Genomic DNA, 24907 nt, shown 5'->3' with positions numbered 1-24907 from the left:
GGAAACTTGAGAACAAGTTTCTCTTTCTAGTGAATATTTCAGGGTAGGTTCATTTCTGATGATCAATTTTTCTATAGAAACAAAGCTAAGTTTTGAACATTTCCAACAAGGTGGAAAAATATTGCTCATTGACAACATGTAAGTTGGCACAATAGAACCTACAAATATCGGGTCCATTTTAGGCTTTTCAGCAAAATTTAAACAGTAAAACAATTACAAAATTCAAATAGCAAAAATGTAAAAGGTAGAATACAATATAAGCTTATCAGTTGCTAAACAAATAGGCTGTTTTTCCTCCAAAGCATATTTTGATAAAGGGTTAGTTCACCCAAAAATGAAATTTCTGTCATTAATTACTCACCCTCATGTCGTTCCACACCCGTAAGACCTTCATTCATCTTCAGAACACAAATTAAGATATTTTTGATGAAATCCGAGAGGTATATCACTTTCAAGGACCAGAAAGGTACTAAAGACATTGTTAAAAAAGTCATGTGACTGCAGTGGTTCAACCTTAATATTATGAAGAGACGAGAATACTTTTTGCATGCAAAACCAAAACAAAATTAACGACTTTATTCAACAATCTCTTCTCTTCTGTGTCATTCTCATTCGTTGTTTACGTCCAGCGCTTCCAGGTTCTACGTCAGAACGCCGACTCATTATTGGCCGGCTCCTACGTCAGCATCACATGCATGCGTCATGCTGATCACATGACCAGCTTTGGCCAATACTGAGCCGGCATTCGGACGTAAACACAGAAGCTTCACTGTGTCACTGCGTCACCTGTGTAAGGATAATTACAGGGAAGAGATTGTCGAATAAAGTAATTATTTTTGTTTTGTATTCTTGTCTCTTCATAACATTAAGGTTGAACCACTGCAGTCACGTGACTGTTTTAATGATGTCTTTAGTACCTTTCTGGACTTAATTTATGTTCTGAAGATGAACAAAGGTCTTACGGGTGTGGAGCGACATGAGGGTGAATAATTAATGACTGAACTTTCATTTTTGGGTGAACTAACCCTTTAACCTAAATTTTATGAAGCGACAGAAGTGTTTACTTTGCCAAAAAAAAAAAAAGACTTTAAATAGTCAATGCCTAATAAATTGTACGTTTACAGGACCAGTGCTGCGTCGTCATCAAAGTTTATCATTTGCATGTGTTTTTAAGCCTTACCAATTTAAACATTCAAGAAGATGCGAAATAGCACTCGTGTGTTTTGTGTGCACCAACATCTGAAGCGCGCGTCTGACAGCATGAGTACTGAATTAAGCTCTCTTTCACGTCTTCTTGTGCTTGAACGGACAATTTCACACAAAATCATGTCAAAATGCCCATCTTGGCGAGTATCCTAGTAGGAACATATTAAAATAAAACAAAAATGCATGTCATGACCCTTTTCAAACTAAAGTGACTGCTGACCATGAATGTGTGCCAGTGTAGTTTTATTGTGTTCATTTGTTTACAGCTATTACAAAAATGTAATAGGCCCAATAGAGAAATTTTAGTTTGGCTGACAATTCCCCCAAAATATTATAACTTTAGAGACTTTTTCAGTGGTTTGTAACATCACATAAACTAAAAACACAGTCAGAGGAAACTCATTTACTCAAAACCTAATGTACAAGACTTAAAGAAACACATTTCACAAAAAACATGTTTGTTAGAGTTTAAATAATAACATCAATGATGAAAAACAATTGTCTAACAAATTTTCTGTACTTGCTTCAATTTGGATATGCAATATTGATGATTTCCAATGATAATATCTATGAAGATAACTTGGATTTAGAGAGGATTTAAACACGCATTGTAAAAGAAACCCCTGCATATGTGTTTCCAATTACTAGACTTGGCCTTGTAATTTGTCTTGGAAGTCTGTCAAGTAATATTATGTAATAATGCTATATAAATGCACACAAAATGATGCAAATATATCATGTCATCAGAATAAGGTCCATTTTTCTCTTTGTCTAATTAGTCACGTCACTAAAACAACACAGAAAACAAAGAGAAAAGCTTTTAAAAGAAGTGACTGTTCGGTAGAACTTAAAACGGAGAAACAAAAACGCAACAACCTTGGTCCGTCTGCAAAGTCGTTTTGGATTTCCAGCAGTTTTTCTCCCATGAGGAAATAAAATACATATTTAATAAAAAAAAAAAAAAAAAATTACATCAAAACCCAGAAACATACAGAACGCAAAATGTGTCCATGAAGTAATGAACACGTAAACATAAAATACTAAAACGTGCAGTCCACACAAGTCAAAAATGCAACTTATTCATATTTAAAGTGACAGTAATAATCATCTCTTCATAACTAGTGAGCTCACTGATTTACAGAACATTGCATAATCCTGCGATATTGTTAACGTTTGTAATACATAACGCACAAAATGTTCTTCACTGAAGAGCACTTTTTCAAGGCATACTATTATAACATAAATAATAGTGTATGAAATATAAAACTTGTATATATACAAATGCATCCATAACCTGTCAAGATGTAATACTATATTTTATTATATTACAGAAGGCTTTACTCTAACCTTCACTTAAATATATCATCGTACATAACTTGTGTAATAATTCGTATATATATATTTTTCGCTGAACATGCGAGTGTATTTAAAGAGTGGGCGTTTACACTTGTTTAAATGATTAAAAACTAAGGCACATTAAAAAAATCCCATCTGCAGCAAACTTGCAGGACCTCAAACATATTCCATATATAATAACTACTTAATACTTCTGAATATTCCTGCGTCACCTATAATAAAGAGTCACGAGTTGATCTCAGAACTGAGCAAGACGTATTATGATTTATAATAATGATGATTTGGTTTTTACATTTATCAAAAGCAGCAATAATAATAATAATGACAATCATAATAGCTGATTGTCTTAACTAAATCATGAATTGTCGCTGTTTGAAGTCAAAACAGGATTTGACATTGCAGATGTTATTCATGTATTATATAATAAAAGAAAAAAAATAGAAATCATCTTGGTGAAAATATTCCAGTCCAAACAGAGCCAGTTTTAGTTCTCCAGTTCTAAAACACAATAAAAACGCTAAGTAATAATGTAAAACCAGCTGATTTAAAGCTCTGCTACTGTATCTGTTCAAACAACATTCTCATGAAAGGATATTCAATAGATCTCCGTTTCAGTGGGTGAAGGTGAAAACGGACCTTGTCAGACTGTTTTTGAAGAACTGAAGTGTTTGTTAATACTCGTGTTTCCACAGGATGATCTGTTTGTCCACTCCACCCGTGATGATCGTGCTGCCCTGCTCGTTCATCCACATACACGTCACTGCTCCTGCATTAAACACAGACCGGACAGTCAGGATCATATGAAGCGCTGCTCCAAACTCTAGAATGTTCCCTAACCGAGAGCTACACATGCTAAAGCTATTATAAACAGTGCCATGTAAGATTCTACAGCAGCCCTCATACTGTATTAAAACACTGTAAACACCTGTCATATTCCCGGGTCAGTTTTGACCTGATGGAGCGTGAGCTTATAAAACAGTCATAACTACATAAACTTTCTCTTTGAATGAAAACAGCCTGAATCTGCACTGCTTTATCAACAGATGGCAGCAGAGTGCAATGTGGACTTCTCCTCTTTCGAACTCTCTTTCCTTTTTTCAAATTTGGACAGTTTGGTCTTTAAACTTTTGCTCTACACCCTCTTAGGCTGTAGTTCATTAGATATAGTTTATTTCTTATGTCAATTTGTCTATTTATAGTGTCTGTTCGTGCATATTCAAATTTACCAACAACATTCAGTCCTAAAAGTGTGTGAGAGAGGTGGGAAAAGAGGCTAAATATATTTTACAAAGGACAGAGCCTCATTAAAAAAAAAAACAACATTTTGAACATCGTGAAAAAAAAAATTAAAAAAATGTTTTTTCCAAAGACTACAGCGTGCATAAGCAATGCTTCTATCGCTTGTTTCGGTTTCTTTTTTGCATGTTTTGATCTGGAGATTCTCTACTCATTCAGAAGATACATAACAGCGCCCCCTACTGTATAACAGTAAAAACACGGAAAGCTAGAAAATTCCATCAATGGCGGGGAAAGAGTTTACAGAGCCCTGCACATGACATGCAGGAAGGAAAAAAAGAAAAAAAATTTACTAATTCATTCCCTCGATTTACTATTTCGTTCCCTCGTCTTACTATTTCGTTCCCTCAATTTACTATTTAGTTCCCTCAATTTGCTAAATCGTGCGCACGTTTTACTATTTCATTCCCTTGATTTACTATTTCAGTCCCTTGATTTACTAATTCGTTCCCTCAATTTACTTTTTCGTTCCCTGGATTTGCTCAATTGTGTGCACGATTTATTATTTCGTTCCCTCGATTTACTAATTCATTCCCTCAATTTACTAAATCATGTGCACGATTTACTAATTCATTCCCTCGATTTATTATTTCATTCCCTCGTTTTACTATTTCGTTCCCTCGATTTACTATTTCGTTCCCTTGATTTACTATTTCGTTCCCTCGATTTGCTAAATCATGCGCACGTTTTACTATTTCGTTCCCTCGATTTACTTATTCATTCTATCGATTTCCCTCGATTTACTAATTCGTTCCCTCGATTTACTAATTCGTTCCCTCGATTTGCTAAATCGTGCGCACAATTTACTATTTCATTCCCTCGATTTGCTAAATCGTGTGCACAATTTATTTCGTTCCCTCGATTTACTTATTTGTTCCATCGATTTACTATTTCGTTCCCTCAATTTACTATTTCGTTCCCTCGATTTGCTAAATTGTGCGCATGATTTAATATTTCGTTCCCTCGATTTACTAATTCATTCCCTCAATTTACTAAATCATGTGCACGATTTACTAATTCATTCCCTCGATTTATTATTTCATTCCCTCGTTTTACTATTTCGTTCCCTCGATTTACTATTTCGTTCCCTTGATTTACTATTTCGTTCCCTCGATTTGCTAAATCATGCGCACGTTTTACTATTTCGTTCCCTCGATTTACTTATTCATTCGTTCCCTCGATTGCTAAATCGTGCGCACAATTTACTATTTCATTCACTCGATTTGCTAAATCGTTTGCACAATTTATTTCGTTCCCTCGATTTACTTATTTGTTCCATCGATTTACTATTTCGTTCCCTCACTTTACTATTTCGTTCCCTCGATTTGCTAAATTGTGCGCATGATTTAATATTTCGTTCCCTCGATTTACTAATTCATTCCCTCAATTTACTAAATCATGTGCACGATTTACTAATTCATTCCCTCGATTTACTATTTCGTTCCCTCGATTTACTATTTCGTTACATCGATTTATTTTGTTCCCTCGATTTACTTATTCGTTCTATCGATTTACTAATTCATTCCCTCGATTTACTAATTTGTTCCCTCGATTTACTAATTCGTTCCCTCGATTTACTATTTCGTTCCCTCGATTTGCTAAATTGTGCACACGATTTACTATTTCGTTCCCTCGATTTACTTATTCGTTCCATCGATTTACTAATTCGTTCCCTCGATTTACTAATTCGTTCCCTCGATTTACTATTTCGTTCCCTCGATTTACTATTTCGTTCCCTCGATTTGCTAAATTGTGCACACGATTTACTATTTCGTTCCCTCGATTTACTATTTCGTTCCCTCGATTTACTATTTCGTTCCATCAATTTATTATTTCATTCCCTCGATTTACTAATTCGATCTCTCGATTTACTATTCAGTTCCCTCGATTTACTATTCAGTTCCCTCGATTTACTATTCAGTTCCCTCGATTTGCTAAACCGTGCGCACAAATTATTATTTCGTTCCCTCGATTTACTAATTCAATCCCTCGTTTTACTAATTCGTTCCCTTGATTTGCTAAATTGTGCGCACGATTTACTATTTTGTTCCATCAATTTACTATTTCGTTCCCTCGATTTGCTAAATCGTGCGCACAATTTATTAGTTTGTTCCCTTGATTTACTAATTTGATCCCTCGTTTTACTAATTAATTCCCTCGATCTACTATTTCGTTCCCTCGATTTACTAATTTGTTTGCTCAATTTACTATTTTGTTCCATCTATTTACTATTTCATTCTCTCGATTTGCTAAATTGTGCGCAATTTTTTTTTCGTTCCCTCGATTTACTAATTCGATCCCTCGATTTTACTAATTCGATCCCTCGATTTACTATTTAGTTCCCTCGATTTGCTAAATCGTGCACACAATTTATTATTTCGTTCCCTTGATTTACTAATTCGTTCCCTCGTTTTACTATTTCGTTCCCTTGATTTACTAATTCGTTCCCTCAATTTACTATTTTGTTCCCTCGTTTTACTATTTAATTCCCTTGATTTACTATTTCGTTCCCTCGATTTACTAATTCCTTCCCTCAATTTACTAATTCCTTCCCTCAATTTACTATTTCGTTCCATCTATTTACTATTTCGTTCCCTCGATCTACTATTTCGTTCCATCGATTTATTATTTTGTTCCCTTGATTTACTAATTCGATCCTTCGATTTACTGTTTAGTTCCCTGGATTTGCTAAATCGTGCACAATTTATTATTTCGTTCCCTCGATTTACTTATTCGTTCCATCGATTTACTAATTCATTCCCTCGTTTTACTATTTTGTTCCCTTGATTTACTAATTTGTTCCCTCGATTTACTATTTTGTTCCCTCGGTTTACTATTTCGTTCCCTCGATTAAGTAAATTATGCGCACGTTTTACTATTTCGTTCCCTTGATTTACTAATTTGTTACCTCGATTTACTAAATCTTGCACATGATCTACTATTTCATTCCCTCAATTTACTAAATCGTGCGCACAATTTAGCCTACTATTTTTTCCTGCATGTCATGTGCATGGCTCCGTAAGAGTTAACTGATTTCAGGTTTCTCCACTCTCTTAACTGTGTGTGTTTACCTGAGTGAGCAGCAGGTATCTTGTGGATGACTTTACTGCTCAGCAGGTTCCACACGCTGAGATCTCCTGATATCCCTCCAGACAGCACAGTGTTTCCATCCCAGCAGAAGCACCTAAAAGAAGGACAGAGATCTCTGATAACTCCTTAACATGAATCATCGTGCAGTATATAGTGTGTGTTCTGCTCACCTCTGCTCCAGCTCTGCATGTACAGTAGCAATGAGCATGCCTGTCTGCACATCTGTAACTGCCAAACACGAGTCCTCGCCAACACTCAAGATATGTCTGCTGTCTGAACACACACACAGCTTTATGAAATGACCTCCCCCCAAAAAAGACACACCTGGATCAATGTTCACACATAAACATGCATCATACACACTCTCTCACCAGGACTGAAGGCCACCTGATGAATCTTCCCAGAATGGCAGGTCAGCTGATTCAGCGGCACAGGGCTGGCAAGATCCCAGACAGTGAGGGTTCCTTCTTTAGTACCCGTCGCCAGAAGTGTGCCAGCTGGGCTGAGATCTAAAGTGTTCACCTGTGCATATATAATACACAAATTAGATGAAGGTTAACATTAAATACGCCAAAATAACGTAAAGGCACTTTTCTTTAATAGGTTACAAATAGTGTCTAATATAGCCTACATGAAATATTCTACTATAACATTGCAGAATTATATAACAGGAAAACAAAAGGTGCATCCCAATTCATGTACTTACGCACTATTTTATGAGGTTTTGTAGTATAAATATTGGGAGTAGTGGGTTCACACTGAAAATCCCAAATCTTTACACTTTCATCAAATCATACAGTGTATATAGCAGAATTAAGAGACTTTCTAGCACTACTTTTGCACACCAATTCTGAAAAGTGCCAAACACGAATAGCGAGTTGTACAACAAATACAGTTTGCCTATATTGCAGTTTTTTAAAGATTCCTCATCACCAACCCCGGCCTCGTGCTCATATTCAGCAAGCAGCTCAAACCGAGTCCGTTTGTTACTGGAGATGTCAGCTGCGACACATTTCCAAATCTGTTAAAGAAAATCAGAAAAAGTAGGAAGTCAATGACAAGAGTCAATGATTTACATTTAAAGTATCTTTGATTATTATAACCATATAAAAGGAGAGTAAATTAGTTAGAATATGCGATGATAACCTTTTACTTAAAGCCTCCATGTATAATGCATTATATCTTTTCGGAATTAATTGTAACCAAAAATAAAATGCATTATAATATTTTCAGATTCCTTGTTAGGGGTGAAGCACTTAAGGTGTGTGGGCATCTTTTGTATCCATTCTTCTTCTTCTTCTGCTCGAGTCTATCTCAGCCCATAGAAATTTGGCACACAGATAGAGGACAGTCTGAACATTACCCACACCAAATTTGCAGTCTCTAACTCATTCCCTCTAGCGCCACCAACTGTCTGAAGTTGCACTTACGTTTCTGCTAATAACTCGACAAAGAGCACATCAAAATAGTACAAGCATGATCTGAGGCTATTTGCAGCGTTTCGGCACAGCGCCACCTACTGGTCAGGAGATAAGAAAAATGGCTATTTTTGCTTCTGTAACTTCTGAATGATTTTCCCAAAAATGACCTAAATACTCAAAAGATTTTTAAGATAGCAAAATTCATAATTAATTTTTTTTTTTAAATCGCTAATAGCTTTTAAATAATTTAGCCTATTTTAATTAATCTTGAGTCATACAGAGAACAATGACACCAATCATGCAGTCGAAACTGCTGTCCACCATTTTGAATTTCTTTGAAAAACCTACTTTTTTGAACTCCTAGACGTTTGTCCAATTCTCACCAAAACTGGCTCAGATCATCTTCAGACTATGCCGTTTTTGATTAACAACAAAATTGATGCCAAGCTGATTCTGAGGCTGTAACTCTGCAACACTTTGGCATATTGTAACTCTTCATGTACCACAAATACCATTTGGTAACAGCGCCACCTACTGGTCAGAAGTCAGAAGCAATTAAATCATATTACTAGTGATTATATTCATATATGTTCAGCTATTCTGCCTAAAATAATCTAAAAATGTCTTTATTTTTGCAGTTGGTCTGAAGCTGCCAGCCATGTTTACATAACTCATCATGCGTTTTTTGTGCTTGGCACTGTTAATGGCTGCTTGCAGCTATATTTACATCTGAAATTGGCTGTTTGTCATGTGTTTTCATGCATTATACTTTCTAAAGGTGTGTTCAATGAATAGATGAGCATTATAATGTATTATAACTGTGGTTACAATTATTCACGAGACCACACAATGCATTATAAGGTGCATTTCCAGGCATAAATAATACATTAAAAATACTTTTATAATGCTTATATATAAAGGCTTTAAGTAAAGTATTACTGAATATGCCACTATAATTTATATTAAGATGTCTAAACGTCAGTATGAAAAAATCTAGACAAGAGTTTGTTTTTAAACTTTTAGTACCAAGTAAACAGGATGTCAGATTTAGCCATCCCTAAATGGTATGCAAGAAAGCAAACTTGGCTCAACTAAATGAGAACACCTTCACGGTAGAGTCCCAGGATGCCGTGTAAAGTTTGTCATCCCTCCAGCAAATATGACTAACTGCGTCATCATGACCCATCAGTGTGTCTTGTCTTCGTCCATACGCTATTGAGTAAAAATACCTACAGCAAACAAGAAAGGGATCAAAGAGTAGGTGAACAGAAAAAAAGTGAGACAGAGTGATTAAAATGGGAGAAATTGGGAAATGACTTAAGAATTATAAGGATATGATTGTGGTTACTATATAAATGCTTACACATTATTGTCCCAGGAAGAGCACACGACGATCTCATCATCAGGCAGCATCAGACAGGAGGACAGCGCCTTGAGTCAAATGTGAAGAGTGTGTTTTAGTTGGAGGTCAAATAAGCTTTTATGTAATGTGGCCGTGATATACAGTGGCCCCAAAAAGTATTTGGACACTTAAGCCACACTTAAATTTGAAAATGTTACACTTCAATAAAACTGGATTTCTTTTCCATTTAAAAATGTCAATGTTCCATTTCCCGAATAAAACCACCCTGGTGCCAGAAAAAATGCTCCATGACCCAACCAAATCAACCAGATAGCAGCACTCTTAGATTACTGCCTGGCCAGTCAAATTGGAGAAGTGTTTTTCAATCCACCGCTCTGGACATTTAGTATGTCTTCGATTTTGGCTTCAAATGATTATCTGAGATGGAGATCAAAACACAGACAAGTGAAGTGTACCTACTTTGAGCTTCGAATGCGTGCCTAATCGGTCACATACACACAAAAATATGGAGTATTCACATAGGGGCAGTCAGTAATGTTTTAAGTGAACATAAACAGTTGGGAAAGAAATCGAATGCATGTCAGTAGGTTATATTGGATCTATGCATAACCACAGCAAATTTAAAGTCTATAACTCATTCCCTCTAGCGCCACCAACTGTTCGAAGTTGCACTTATGTTAGGAACTCTTGAACAGTAAGGGCTAGAAAGAAAAATTTTAAATTTTCTTTAAAAAAGAGCCTACTTTTTCGAAACTCATCCTAGATGGTTTGTCTGACTATATAGGCTATATTGGATCCATGCATTCATTCTTAAAGTGACAGCAGCCTAATAGAGTGCATTAATGCATCCCACTTTTTTAGCGCGGTTGGTTCCAAAAGTTTTTTTTCTATTAATTTCTCTGATAGGGATTTTTAAAAAAGTATTAGTTAAAGCATTATAAGTCATGAACCAAACCAACCAGCTACAAGGTGAATAAAAACACTTTAAACTTTGAAGCAAAAACATATTTGAAAATCGGACAAAAATACAAAGGTACAAGACTTTGTACTTGACAGCTTTAGTGAGGGAAAGAACTACAATCCCATGAATCATTGCGAATATATACACACAAATATTTAATTATTTTGAGAGCATAGGGAGACCTTCTCGACTATGTCATTCAAAGAGAGTGGGCGGAGCTAAAGAGCTCTTTTGGTGTGTTTTGCCCATTTCAACTCTGATTGGTGGAACTTACTGTACAGCATTATGGGTAATGTAGTTTTCACCACGAATTCCACTGTTAAAAACAATTTTTTTACAACTAAGTTGACATGCAGACTGATGGCTTTAACGGAAGAAAATATCTTTGATTAACAACCTCATAGCTCACAGTAGGACTGTCTTTAACAGTTTATAAGTTATCGTTCAAAATCAATTTCCCTATGGAGAAAATTTTGGAGAGTTTTTACCTCTGGAACCCGACTGTTCCACTCTATTGCGCGTAAATATTGTCATCTTTACTGGAATGTAATATTTCAATTGTACAAAATATCGTTTAATTTAAGCAACACTATGGAAGTGAATAGCAACAATGCCGATACAACCATATATGGGTTCAATACACGTCATGTGACTAAACACATCAGCTCCATTTTAACAGTCCAAACTAACTCAAATTTACCAACTTGGGAGAGCGTCTTAAAAAAAGCTCTGTTTTCGCTGTTCAAAAACTGTGGTTGAAAACCACTGCAGTAAAGGACCGGGGTATACCATGTTATCTAATGCAATTAAACGGATTAATTTTTAAGTGTAGCTTACGTATTCAAACACTATTTGGGGCCACGGCATCTTCTACAATCTCTAGAGTGCTTACCATGTTGGAGAAGGACACACTTCTTTGCAGGCCGTTATCTTTGGAGAACATCTTCAGTGTGGAGTCTAAATGAGGATAAAATATGTGCTAATTCATGGTAGAAACATGCTAGCAATGCATTAAATTATGCTAGTAATGCGCTAATTCATACTAGGAATAATGATAATGTATTAAATCATGCTGAAGTATACTAGCAATGTGATAATGCTGGAAACATGCTAACAATGGGTTAAAGCATGGTGGAAACATGCTAACAATGTGCTAAATCATGTTAGCAACATACTAAAACATGCTAGCAATAAGCTAAACCATGCTAACAACATATTAAAACATGCTAACAATATGCAAACTCATGCTAGAAACATGCTAACAATGCGTTAAATAATGTTACCAAACATGTTATAAACAATGTGTTAATCCATACTAGAAATATATGCTAACACTATGCTAAATCATGCTACCAACATACTAAAACATGTTACACATAAGCTAACAATGTGCTAAATCAGGTTAAAATATGCTAACAATGAGCTAATTCATGCTATAAACATGCTAACAATGTACTAAATCATGCTGGAAATATGCTAAATTATGTTAGCAACATGCTAGCAATGTGTTAAATAATGCTAACAACTTGTTAAAACATGCTGATAATGTCCTAATTCATACTATATGTTAACAGTGTGATAAATCACTCTTAAACATGTTAGCAATGTTCTAAATCATGTTGCATGTTATAAACAATGTGTTAAACCATACTATAAATAAATGCTAACAATGTGCTAGCAACACATTAAAACATGATAGCAATGTGTTAATGCATGCTAGAAATATGCTAACAATGTGCTAATTCATGCTAGCAACATGTTAAAACCTATTAACAATGTGCTAATTTATGTTAGCAATGTGCAAAGTTATGCTAGAAACATGTTAACAATGTGTTAAATCATGTTAACAACATACTAAATCATGCTAGCAACATGCTACAAATGGGTTAATTCATGATAGCAATATGCTAAATCATTGTAGAATCATGCTAGAAACATGCTAACAAAATACTAAAACATTAACAATTTGCGAAGTCATGCTAGAAACATGCTAACAATGTGCTAATTTATTCTATAAACATGCTAAACATGTTAGCATTGTGCTAACTCATGCTAGAAACCTGCTTATATCTTCCTGTGAGAGGTGATCATTACATTAAAGTTCTGAGAAATCGATCTCAGCTAATTTTACGTCAGAATTTCACAGACTAACGAGACTATATAACGGATGAATTGCTAACCTTGAGAGGTTGAGAAGATGGACTCTCCACTGAGGGTCACAGCAATGCCCGTTACCGCTCTGCACAACCAAAACAACAGGGTCAGAAGTAGATCTCTCTATACGTCTGTTCTCAAACACACAACTACACTAACAGATACTCACTCCTTGTGTATTTTGTGGCAAGACTGCGAAACAAGTTTGTTCATGTTGCTCCAGGCCATTTTCTTACTCTCCTCAGTCAGGTCCTCGAATGACTCCATACTAGGAGACGCTGCACAAAACATCAAGATCCAGCATATACTGTTACAGCACCCTTCTGGAAAAGCTGCTTTATTGCTGATTTAACGTGGTCATGAATTGCATTTTTTTGCACTACCCCTTCAAGACAGTCCTCGTGTGTCACTGTCGTACCTGGCGAGAGCTCGCTGCTGCTGAGGCTGGGCGTCGCTGACAGGTTGTTGAAGCGTGGTGTGATCCTCTGAGGATGAGGAGTGACGAAGAGTTGTCGTGGCGTTTGTCCAAACTCCAATATTTGAGTTAGCATGGCTATTTTCTGATCTGGGTCCTCAATACTGCGGAAACACACACATACGCACTGACAAATGTACATTGACACATATAAACCACAAAGATTGGATCAAAAAAATTCAAACATGAGCTATTTAATTAGATCGAGATCGATTTTAATTTAATGAAGTTTACCTATCGCAGTCAACTCCTCCCTCATATGTTAATGGATGGAAAACTGTAATATAGCAGACATTGTTGTATTTATTTATATTAAAATAAGATGAAAAACATATCAATCCTTCATATTATGTAATATCTGTGTTCTATTTTACCGTTATGGCTGGCCACGGCCTCACTTCCCTTCTGTTTGTAGCCAAAGACCAGATCGATCCACTCATGCAGGTGTTCAGACACATACTGACTCTCCAGTGCAAGACGCATTTTCTGCAAGAAGTCGTCTGGATCTGCATATGAACACAACACAGAGACATGTGAACGAAACAACATACTGTAAAGTGTTAAGAGGATAAGAGGTATAAGGGAAAAGTGAATTCATACAGTACATAGAGCTCTGAAGTAAGACTGGTTGATATAAGTAAACGATTGCACCCACTGATGGCGGTGTTTATTTACACATGCCACATGAATGTCATGCATTTGCTATGTTAAATAGTAAATGTGCATGGGTTATTAATTGTTGTTATAAAGTTATAACCATTAACTATAAAGTAAAGTTTATTGAGACAATCTTTTATGTTGGCTTGACAAAGCCTTGTCTGAAAGTTAATAAGCTTCCTAGCTAGTTTTATCATGTTGTTAGCATGCTAGCATTGTTTTGCATTTTGCTAACATGTTTGTAGCATGTTTTAATACATTGCTAGCATGATTAAGCATGTTGATAGTATGTTTTAGCACATTGCTTGCAAGACTTAACATGTTGCATGTGTTTTAACGTGCTGCTAACATGAACTAGCATGTTGCTAACATGATTTAAATGCTGTTAACATGTTTTAACACATTGTTAGCATGAATTATCCTGCTGCTAACATGTTTTAACACATTGCTAGCATGATTAAGCATGTTGATAGTATGTTTTAACACATTGTTTGCATGATTTAACATGTTGCAAGTATGAACTAGCATGTTGCTAACATGATTTAACATGCTGCTAACATGTTTTAACACATTCGTTGCATCCCAAATGACGCACTATACACTATGCACCTATGCACTATGCACTCATCCATGTAGTGCATGAATTGTATAAGGTTATTTTGTCTTTAAAACAACACAGTCTAATACCCCCTCCCCCTCCGCTACGTAAATAAAGCTGCGACAGTTGAGTGCATGAAGTGTCCAACATTCCACACTTTGTTTTTTCCTGTTAATTTAGTGCATCATCCGGGTATTTAAAGTGCACTTTTTCTTTTTGGAATTTTCTGTGTGAATGCACTACTTGCACTATTTGTACTTAAAAATGTCATAGAATAGTGCATAAGTATGCAAATTGGGACACACCTATTGTTAGCATGATTTAACATGTTGCTAACGTGATTATACACATTGCGAACATGATTTAACATGTAAGTATGTTTTAGCATGCTGCTAACATGAGCTAGCATGGTGCCAACATGATTTAACATTCTGCTAACATGTTTTAACACACTGTTAACACGTTGATAGTATTATAGCACATTGTTAGCATGAATTACCATGTTGCTAACATGTTTAAACAAGTTGCTAACATGAATAAACATGTTGCTAGCATATTTTAACATGTTGCTAAGATGATTAAACATGTTACTAACATGATTTAACATGTTGCAAATATGTTTTAACATGCTGCTAACATGAACCAGCATGTTGGTAACTCGATTTAACATGCTGCTAGCATGTTTTAACACATTGCTAGCAGGAGTTAACATGTTGATAGTATTATAGCACATTGTTAACATGAATTAGCATGTTGTTAACATGTTTAGACACATTGCTAACATGTCCTAAGCTAGATGCTAGTTATTGTATAAAAGTTTTGGCCCCTTCAAAGAAAGCCTATGGGATTTTTTGTAGTTTTAATGAAAACCGTAAGTCTGAATAAGATTAAATAGTGAATTTGCTCCATATCTTGAAATTTTTTTGACTGATAAAAGCTAATATTCTGTAGATATATTGAACATTTTCCCAATCAAAGGGACTATAATTTTAAAGAAATCCCTAGTTCAGTCATGAAACTCTAGAGGGCGCTGGCTGATGGTCCTTTACATGCAATCACATCATTAACACATGGCACAAGCTCAAACAGTCTGGTTCAGTGTTTGCTCTGAACCCCTCCACCTCCCCAGCTCCACCTGCGTAGATCTGCTACAGGATTCATGTGTGTGTTTATGCAGCAGCAGATCTCGCAGTCTTTAACAACGTGCATCATTGTCGTTTACGAATCCCCACGACACCCTACGGCAAACGATTGTGCCAAAATCAGCTGATCGGCATGAGAGAGACAAAAGAAAGAATGTGCACCTGATGCCCATGGAGGAAGTTCAACATTCTCCACTCTGCCTCCTCCCTGCCTCCTGCCCAGATTCAACCCTAGCAGATTCTTCAGAAAGCTGCAATCACTTCCATAGAACTCAGGAATCAGCTGTGAAAACAAACGAAATAGACTATTGCAAGGCCTAAAACTGGACCTGTTCACAAAACAGTAAGAACACACTGAATTATTAAAAAAGTACTGCGATATGATCAATAAAAGGACATTGCATTTATAAAACACTCACCTCTTTGAAATCAGTGCCTCCCTCTAAACAATTCTTCCACGTCTCACCAACACTGTACTCAAAAGCACACATCATTGTACACTAATGTTTTCAGTAATTGTATGTTTGTGTGCTGGTGTGTTTGCAAATACCTGTTGAACATTCTGTCTGCATGATCAAAGCGTCCGTTCTGTAGGCAAAGCATGTGCTCTGGAGCTGCAGGGAGGCAAAAGACGTGCCATCAAACGTCCAAATCTAACAGTAACTGCATTTTCAGACCTGAAGGTTGTGTGCTTTGTTCAGCAACTAGAATTTAATTTGTTTATTTTCTGTTTTCTCCTTGGTTCTGTTCGCTTTCACAAGGCAGCACTTCAAAGTGTTCCAAGATTGACTGACAAGTTAGCTCTGCAGACTGTTGTTACACACACATGTAAATGAAAAGTATATTATATTATAATATGGGTAATTCCTTGTCTAAATTATTTGATTTTCTGGTGAAAGACATACATAAATGAAGAAGGAAGCCAAAATATTAGATGTCATGGATGAATATTTATTGAGTAACTCAATATTTTGTAGAGGGGGATGAAAATTATCGATTTTCACCTGAGATTTGGAGCCGAATTACAGAAGGGGGAAAATTAGTTCAGAAAGATGGAAACATCATTATTTTATTTCTACACAGAGATTGGTAGCTCTATTAGTAAAATCTGTTGACTTTAGTAATCTTTGTTGCATGATATGCCAATGCTGACAGTTCAAAAATGGGGGGAAAAAAAAACAAGTCTGCATACCTGTTATTCATGAAGTATTAAAGATATCTTTTTCTTAAACTTTTCTTTTGGTATCTTCTTAAGTACTTATATGATTCAATCCCAAAGATGTCAACATGGGGATTTTCAATTTTGACAAAAACAAAAAGTTTTAATGAATGATACACCTCACATTTCAGCCTTTAAAACATTAAGAAAATGGATGTCAAAATGATAAATGATTATATTAATATTCTTATGATCGTAGACTTTATGTTTAGATTTTCAGAATTCACACTTGCTTCTTTTCGATCCACCGGTTCACAACACTGCGTGTAAAAGGCTGAATGAAATGAATCAAATTCACTCTCTGACAGTAGGTGGCGCTTACGGAACAGAAGAAATATAGCGGTTACCCTGGTTATACAAAGCAGCTGCGCTTATTAACGGTGAATTTCTCTGAAAGGCGGCGAGTTTGCAGGTGATATGAACACCATAATAATGTTATAATTCATCAACAGTAGATCATTAGCAATCACCAATCGTTTTTCATAAATCTGTGGTATTCACTGATCTCGAACTGAGCTGAATGATCCTGTAAGATGAACAACAGCGGCGTATTTACTGTGAAACATGCAGCAGGCACGCTTAATTAAATCATCGCCCTTTGAAGTTCAATAATCAATCTCATTAAGCCACATCATGATTCCTAGTTTTCCATCCCCAAATTTAAGACCTCTTGAAATGATGATTAAGACTTTTTTTTATAACATTTAAGATGTTTAAGACTTTTTATGGCCTTAAATTTGATCAAACTGAATTTAAGACTTTGAGGCCCTACAGGGTCCCGGGGTTTTTTCTTTCAGAATCATCATTAATTCAATTAATTTTTATTATTAAAATAAAGTGACATACTGCATCATGCACGTTATCCCTGAATAATGTTTTTTTTTTTTCACTTGTGAATGAATGCTTGTTTAGATATTTGATCATGAAGTACAGAAAGCTAAATTGTAAAGTTGTTGGTTCCATCCTCCCTTGCCTGTGACTGACAGACAGACAAATAGAACCTTACCAACTCTGACAAGGTAGAAAAGCACATATCCAGGTGATGAATAATGACTGCCGTACATGAAACGAGGCTCAGGCATGTCTCTGTAGCGTTCCTGTAGCGCGCACACACACACACACACACACACACACACACACACACACACACACAAGACAAAAACAAATCATTCACGTCTGCTATTTTTACATGAGGATAAAGGTGCATCAGTCAGGATTTCTTACCAGTAATCTCTCCAGTCTCTCTGTGTTCAGAGCTCCAATTGGTTTACTGAGATCTCGAAATGAAGCAGGGTTCAGCAAGTCTGAAATAAACACAATTTTCAGTATACGATCGTTGTGCATGTTGTGTGTGTGTGTGTGTGTGTGAGACAGAGACTGACCCAGCTGTGCGCTGCTATAGTCACTGATGACCCAGGGAAACACTGGATACTGGGAGAGATCGTTCACACTGCGGTCTGCCAGATTGTTGAGATGCAGCAGGTACTGATAGTTGGAGATGTGACCTCTCTGCCACTGCAGCATGTAGCTCTCTGCCGTGTGCTCCGCTATATGGTTCTCTGTCACACAAACACACAGATCTCCTGTCAATTCAATGCATTTAAACTGGGATGAACGTACTTACAAATTCTGGACCATGCTGCAAAACAAGACCTGGTTTTTGGAACAAGGCTGTTGGGTTTAAATGTTTTAGAAGTCAGTGAGATAAAGCAGGGATGATCACATCTGCTCCTGCTGACCAACTTCATGCTGCGCTTAATGCCAGCACAATATCCTAATTAGCAGTGGGATTTTCTTTTAACGGGCTATATCTAAGAATTCTCATGTATTAATAGCTTTTTATTGCCAATGTGTGAACAGCTTGTAACGAAACTTAAAATAAACCCATGAATGGCAAACTAATATTAGTCAATATGAACAATAAACTAAAGAGAATGTATTTTAACTAGGGCTGTCGATTTATCGTGTTAACTTAATTAGTTATGGGGAAAAAATAATGCATTCAAATTATTAGTGCATTTAACGCACCCGCCCCGCCCCAGACCTACGCAGTTCATCTTGCATTTCAAGTATGGAGGAAGAAGCATTCAGTTTCGTTCTAGGCGAGTCTTTGGCAAACCTCAAGTGTCTTCTGCACACCATTCAGATCAAAAAGAAGGTGGAAAGCACTTGTTAGAGGCACGAAACTTCTTTTTAGCTTTTACCAACAGAATCCAGTCAGAATTTAATTAATAAATTGTTCGACCTGACCTAACTGTTTTATATATGTAATACGCACATGAAGACAGGGAGGTGACGGCGGTGCATAAATCGAGTTACCCTTCCACTTCTGGTAGTTTTACTGAGATTTCTTATCTCGTGCGAATCAGCCATTAATATTACAGACGTCCTGTGGTAAAATTACATTACTCTATCTACCTAACTAATCCTGTTCGAACAGGGTTATAGAAACATGTGGATTGACTTAAAAAAAAAAAAAAAAAAAAAAAAAAAAAAAAGCTACTAAACATTTATACTAAGGAAAAAAAAAGATTTAAGATTTAAGATTTAACACTACATTGGGGAATACTGTCACACTATATAACGGGAACCTGCTGTTACTGACACTGAAAATGTCAGTAAGGTTGCATTAAAAATGTATTTACTTATTAAATTAAGCCAGAATTAGACCTTAGTTCAATTAGGACATTTAAGTAGCTTTTATAAACATGCCTTAGAAAAAAACATTACTGGTGTGCATCTTGAGACAAAACAATGTCACTGACACATTTTAAGATTAAGATTGCTTTCAGTGAAAACATGCATTTTAGTCTGGGACTAGTTTAAGCCTTGTCTGTGAAATTAAGGGATTATGTGTTACAGGCTATTTAATGTCTTTTTAGAAGCAAAACAAACACACAATTCATGAAACAGCAAAAATGGGTAAAAAGGTACAACTATCAAAGCATTATTTTAATAAAATTATATTTAAAACAACTTGTCCTAATGTGATATAACCCACGACTAATACACACGTACAAATAAAGCCTACCAAGGAAAGTTGCGATGTAGTAGTAAAGCTCATCTCTCTCTTTAGTGCCGTAGAACTTCAGGTAGATGTCCGAGCGCAGATCATTCTCTGTGCAAAACACCTCGAGGCCCTTAAAACACACACACACACACACACACACACACACAGGGTAAATCCACATATGGATGTGTGTCTGTAAATGACATCAGTGTATTTGTGTGTAGACACAATAAAAGACACAAAACTAAAGAACAAATAAAAAGAAAATCACTCACCAAAGGCCTCAGGCCGTGTCTCCGTTTGTAGATGCGTCTCACGCTGTGTAACCCAATCTGCACCACTGAATCCTTTCAGAAATACAGAAACGCTCGTAAGAACCCCAGTGAAGGAACTGAAGAAATATCCCAAAGAAAGCGTGAAAACTCACAGGATATCCGTTCAGAGGCTGGAAGTAAAGATTGTGGTCGGTGATGCAAACGTGACCCGCGTTTGTCACCAAAGGAGAAACCATTTCCGCCTCACACTCCATGTGTGGCCGTTCGGTGACGTCCTGAAAACTGCACACACAAGCGTTATATTCCTACTAGACCACGACAATCTGAACGCTGTAACCTATGAGTGAATATTACCTGTTCTTATCAAAACATGTCCGTGCCAGCCTGGACTGCAATATAGCTGCAATCTTCAACAGAAACACACAGAGATCACCCACAAATCCTCAAGAAAGGAAGCAAATAATCATGTATGGATGTTTGTACTGACCATTGCTGTCTGATCACCCAGCTTATCCAGACAGGACGCTCTGTGCAACTGTAAAAACGGCCAAGTTATTTAAGCAAACAAGACGAAAGTACCAAAGAAAAGAAAGAAAGAAAAAGCCAAACCTGTAATAACATCTGAACAACATCCTCCGTTTTTCCAGACGCCTCCAATTGGAACGTGACCTTTTTATCTCCCTAACGTGCAACAATTAATCAACCAATACATCAGTTTATCAATAACATCTATTATGAAATGTGCCAAAACTGAAAACACAGAAAATGAACTCACCCTTTCATATTTATACGGAGCAACCGCATTTTCTTCTTTAATTAGATAAATCTGACAAATAAATAAATAAAACTGGGTTACATGTTGAAATTTTGTGAGAGTACAGAAGTGAAACTGAGGCGAACCTACCTGCTTGGTTTCTATAAGAATACAGGCAGGTTTACTTCTGCAAACATGCATGAAAGAGAAAGAAAAAGAATGATGAACGTCTGCAAAACAACACTAATACTCCATCACATCACAACAAAACAGAATCATGTGAGCAGTCATCATCAGTATTACTCTACAAACGGGTTGTGGAGCGATTCCTCCAGCGCCGCGATTCCTTTGCAGTCTTTCAGAGGAATCTGCAGGAAAGACATGTTCTTATTGAAGCAAATAAAAACACAGCGGCTGAGTGTGATGATAATATGAAGATAATACCTTTAAAATCGGCTCCTTCGCATCATCAGGTTCAAAAATGATTGATTTGGAACAGATTTTTAACGAGCCGCTGCTTCGTCTGTGTGTAAAAACAAAAATAGAGATTTAAAAGACGTCAAAGATTGAATTCTGACTCGTACGTAAGAGGGGAAGAATTCCAGCAAACAATGACAGCAATAAGTGCAATTCACCTTTATTCCTCAAGGTGGCGATGTCTGTTACACAATGATGGCGTGATGTTTAATTAACAATTGTAACAAGGTCATTTTAATTAGGTTAGCTCATCTCTCAACATAATGCTGGTGATTCACGTTCAGTCTCTTACGTTATGTCACTGTTTTGGCCGAAACTCGTTCACATCCCACTGGAGTGTGTGTGCACGAGTGCGAGCAACACACAGCTGGTTGCAGTTCACTGAACAGCCACTGGGTTTCTGATTCTTACATAAAATACCTTCAATTAATGTAAACACTGATTTCTACAGCAGCGATCAAAATATTGTAAATCACTTTTTGAAAGTAACTTTACGCTTCAAATAAAGATTGATTCATTCAGTAATGAAACAAGTGAAGTCTTCATGTGTGAGTCACTGAATCATGCATTCAAAAGATTCATTCAAAAACGCTGATTCATCCAGTAATTAAACAAGTGAAGTCTTTATGAGTGAGTCATTGAATCATTCAATCAAGAGATTTATTCAAAAATGCTGATTCATCCAATGAAACAAGTGAAGTTTTTATGAGGAGTCGTTGAATCATTCATTCGCAAGAATCATTCAAAAACACTGATTCATCCAGTAATGAAACAAGTGAAGTTTTTAAGAGTCATTGAATTATTCATTCAAAAGATTCATTAAAAAAAAAAATGCTAATTCATCCAGTAATGAAACAAGTCTTCATGAGTGAGTCACTGAAACATTCAATCAAGAGATTCATTCAGAAATGCTGATTCATCAAGTAATGAAACAAGTGAAGTCTTTATGAGTGATTAATTGAATCATTCATTCAAAAATGCATACACATCCAGTAATGAAACTAGTGAAGTCCCTAATCGCCAGGACATTTGATTCCTGGAAGACAGTAAATTAATCATAATACAGTAGATTTCTGATTCTTACATAAAGTATCTTTAAATAATATTAATTTACTCTAGCTGCGTCTCATTTCGGAGGCTGCGTCCTCCAGAGGTCGCATTTGAAGGCTGCATATGTCATCAAGTATGTCTTATTTAAGAAAAGTAACCATAATAAAATTGACTTATTCCTCGTGGGGTGTAAAATACTGTAATTTCTTTCTTACTGTGCAATCTAACAGTTACTTTTCTTATGACTTTTTTTTCTAAGGTATAGTAAGGTAGATGTAGGTTAAACACGAGTGTCCAAATACCTCGCCACATTACACTCCTTGCTCATGCCGTGCACTCAACTGCCATGCACTATAAGGATTAGTGAATGAGTGAACATGTGAGCGATTTTGGAATAGCAATAAGCCAACAAGAGTCGGACACTTGGCCCAGACACAAGTGCTATTAAGGAATTGACTCTTTTGAAGTCAACTCCGAATCACTGAGAATCAAGCGAGTCAGTGTCATATTCTGCAAACCTCATACATTTCCTTTATAAATTATTCAGGATCAGTTCTTCAGCTCACCTGTTTGCCACCGGACTGCTGCTGGTCAGATTATATGCAGTGTGCTGTTCAAAATAATGTTCCTCCAGATCCAGCAACAACAGCGAAAATCTGCAGAAACATGTGCAAACGGAAATGTTTGAAGCGCGACACAGAGAGGAAATAAGGGAAAACTAAGATGATGAAGAAACTTGCAAATTAATTGAATAATAATTACACAGTACATGCAGTCTTTCACCATAGAGTGGAACAGTCAGGTTCATTTTCTCCATAGGGAAATTGATTTTTAACAATAATCGCTTCTGTTGAAGCCGTCAGCCTTAAACTTAAGCCTTTTTTTTTTTTTTTTTTTTAATCATGTTTAACAGACAAATTTGTGGTGAAAAACTACATTACCCATGATGCTGTACAGACAGTTCCACCAATAAGAGAGTCGAAACAAGCAAAATACGCCAAAATAGCTCTATAGCTCCGCCCACTCCCTGCGAATGATGTCTCCTTATGCTCTCAAAATAGTTGAATATTTGTATAAGCATATTTTGCAATAGACTTAAAATATACAGTATTGTTTATATATAAAAATCAACATTTTTAAATTAGTAGTTTTGTATTTCTCCATTGATTATGCTGTTTGCAATGCTTCATGGGATTGTAGTTCTATCCCTCACTAAAGCCCTTTGTATTTTTGTCCGATTTTCAAATCCTTTTATGCTTCAAATCAAAGTCTGTAATGTCATGATTAATTAATAGTGAAAATTCCCAGTTTACAAGCTGTAATTACGAGTTTTACGAGGACGTGTCTTTTTACAAGTTTCGAATCTCGTAACACTTTTTGTTTTAAATAGTGATATATATATATAAAACCAACAACAAAAAAATGATCCATCCATTTTGATTTCATGGTGACTTTACGGAAAGCAACCATGGCCACTGCCTGGAGAAAAGTAAACAAATGAATACTGATGAAGTCGATTGTATGACACAGCTGGTCATGTGACATCAACAGCGAGTTGACAATCATATTTTTCAAAATGGCTTTTCCCTCAAAAAACTGAGATCTAAACAAAGGTCTTCTACTCACTATCTAAACTTTACTGCTATAAGGGGAATATTATATTCACACGCTTGAGACAAGAAAGGGTCCGGGAATTATACAAATAAATAATGCAAGGAATGCAAATAATAAAATATGCAAGGATCATAAATGCTACTGTACGTCTGTTTGGTCCGTTTACTGGCCCGTACATGAGGGGGATGATCCCGCGAGCTGAAGTGACACAACAGGCCTGAAGTCAGAGTGTTAAAGCTGCACGGACCTGAGGGTAAATACCCTCCACATCCGTCCAGCTGAAGGAATAAACACGAGCCGCAACGCAAAGTATCAGCTGAAGTGTGACAGCGCAACTGTACCTTTCTTTGACGCGATCCTTCTTCGTGATAAAAGCCATGAGGGACCCGCGGCTGCAGCGACATGTAAACACGGAAGTGCTCGGAAACGGAAGAAGCAGCGTCATTCATATCTCTGTCACGCTGGAGAAATAACAATACCAATCGAGTTTTTATTATTATAATTATTTTTCATTTAAATCTGTGTTCATCCATTCATAACTTTACATTGTACAATAAAGGGATTAAAAGGAATTTTATATAAATAAAACTAATTTCGCTCCTTGATTATGATTGGCTAAGCCGCGTTTGACCGTTGTAAAATACTCCCGTGGCCTCATTTACATATCCTGCTGTGTGATTACTTTATGAATCTGCGGTTTTGGCAGGGTTCCCCTGATAAAATTCGCATTCCAGTGGCTAAACATCATGTTATTTGGGGTCGCTTCAACCCACGGTCGTGAAAATCAAC

General features: G+C 36.4%; 1 protein-coding gene across 3 annotated transcripts; it reads right to left on the bottom strand.

The window, feature by feature from the left end:
- Positions 1–1432: 1432 nt before the first annotated feature.
- Positions 1433–24610, bottom strand: nsmaf (neutral sphingomyelinase (N-SMase) activation associated factor). 3 transcript variants are annotated; one of them, XM_051901311.1, is made up of 32 exons: positions 24460–24610; positions 23071–23160; positions 21422–21500; positions 21281–21345; positions 21128–21164; positions 20999–21049; positions 20833–20904; positions 20711–20758; positions 20578–20630; positions 20376–20505; positions 20224–20295; positions 19970–20078; positions 18321–18497; positions 18163–18242; positions 17945–18035; positions 16270–16333; positions 16139–16190; positions 15882–16002; positions 13697–13828; positions 13557–13599; positions 13266–13426; positions 13017–13125; positions 12874–12932; positions 11586–11650; positions 9733–9800; positions 9475–9598; positions 7886–7969; positions 7320–7470; positions 7119–7221; positions 6930–7042; positions 3199–3328; positions 1433–3060 (listed from the first exon to the last, which is right to left on the bottom strand). In XM_051901311.1, the coding sequence occupies exons 1-31, from the start codon at positions 24561–24563 to the stop codon at positions 3234–3236; spliced, it is 2802 nt and encodes a 933-aa protein (XP_051757271.1). In that variant the 5' UTR covers positions 24564–24610; the 3' UTR covers positions 1433–3060; positions 3199–3233. The 3 variants fall into 3 exon arrangements, with proteins under 3 accessions (XP_051757271.1, XP_051757270.1, XP_051757272.1); XM_051901310.1 differs by having other exon boundaries at positions 1433–3328; XM_051901312.1 differs by having other exon boundaries at positions 1433–3328; positions 21290–21345.
- Between the last annotated feature and the right edge of the window lie 297 nt (positions 24611–24907).

This window comes from Ctenopharyngodon idella, chromosome 7 (assembly GCF_019924925.1).
Source record: "Ctenopharyngodon idella isolate HZGC_01 chromosome 7, HZGC01, whole genome shotgun sequence".
NCBI classification, from domain to species: Eukaryota; Metazoa; Chordata; class Actinopteri; order Cypriniformes; family Xenocyprididae; genus Ctenopharyngodon; species Ctenopharyngodon idella.
This window is presented reverse-complemented; position numbering and strand designations above follow the sequence as displayed.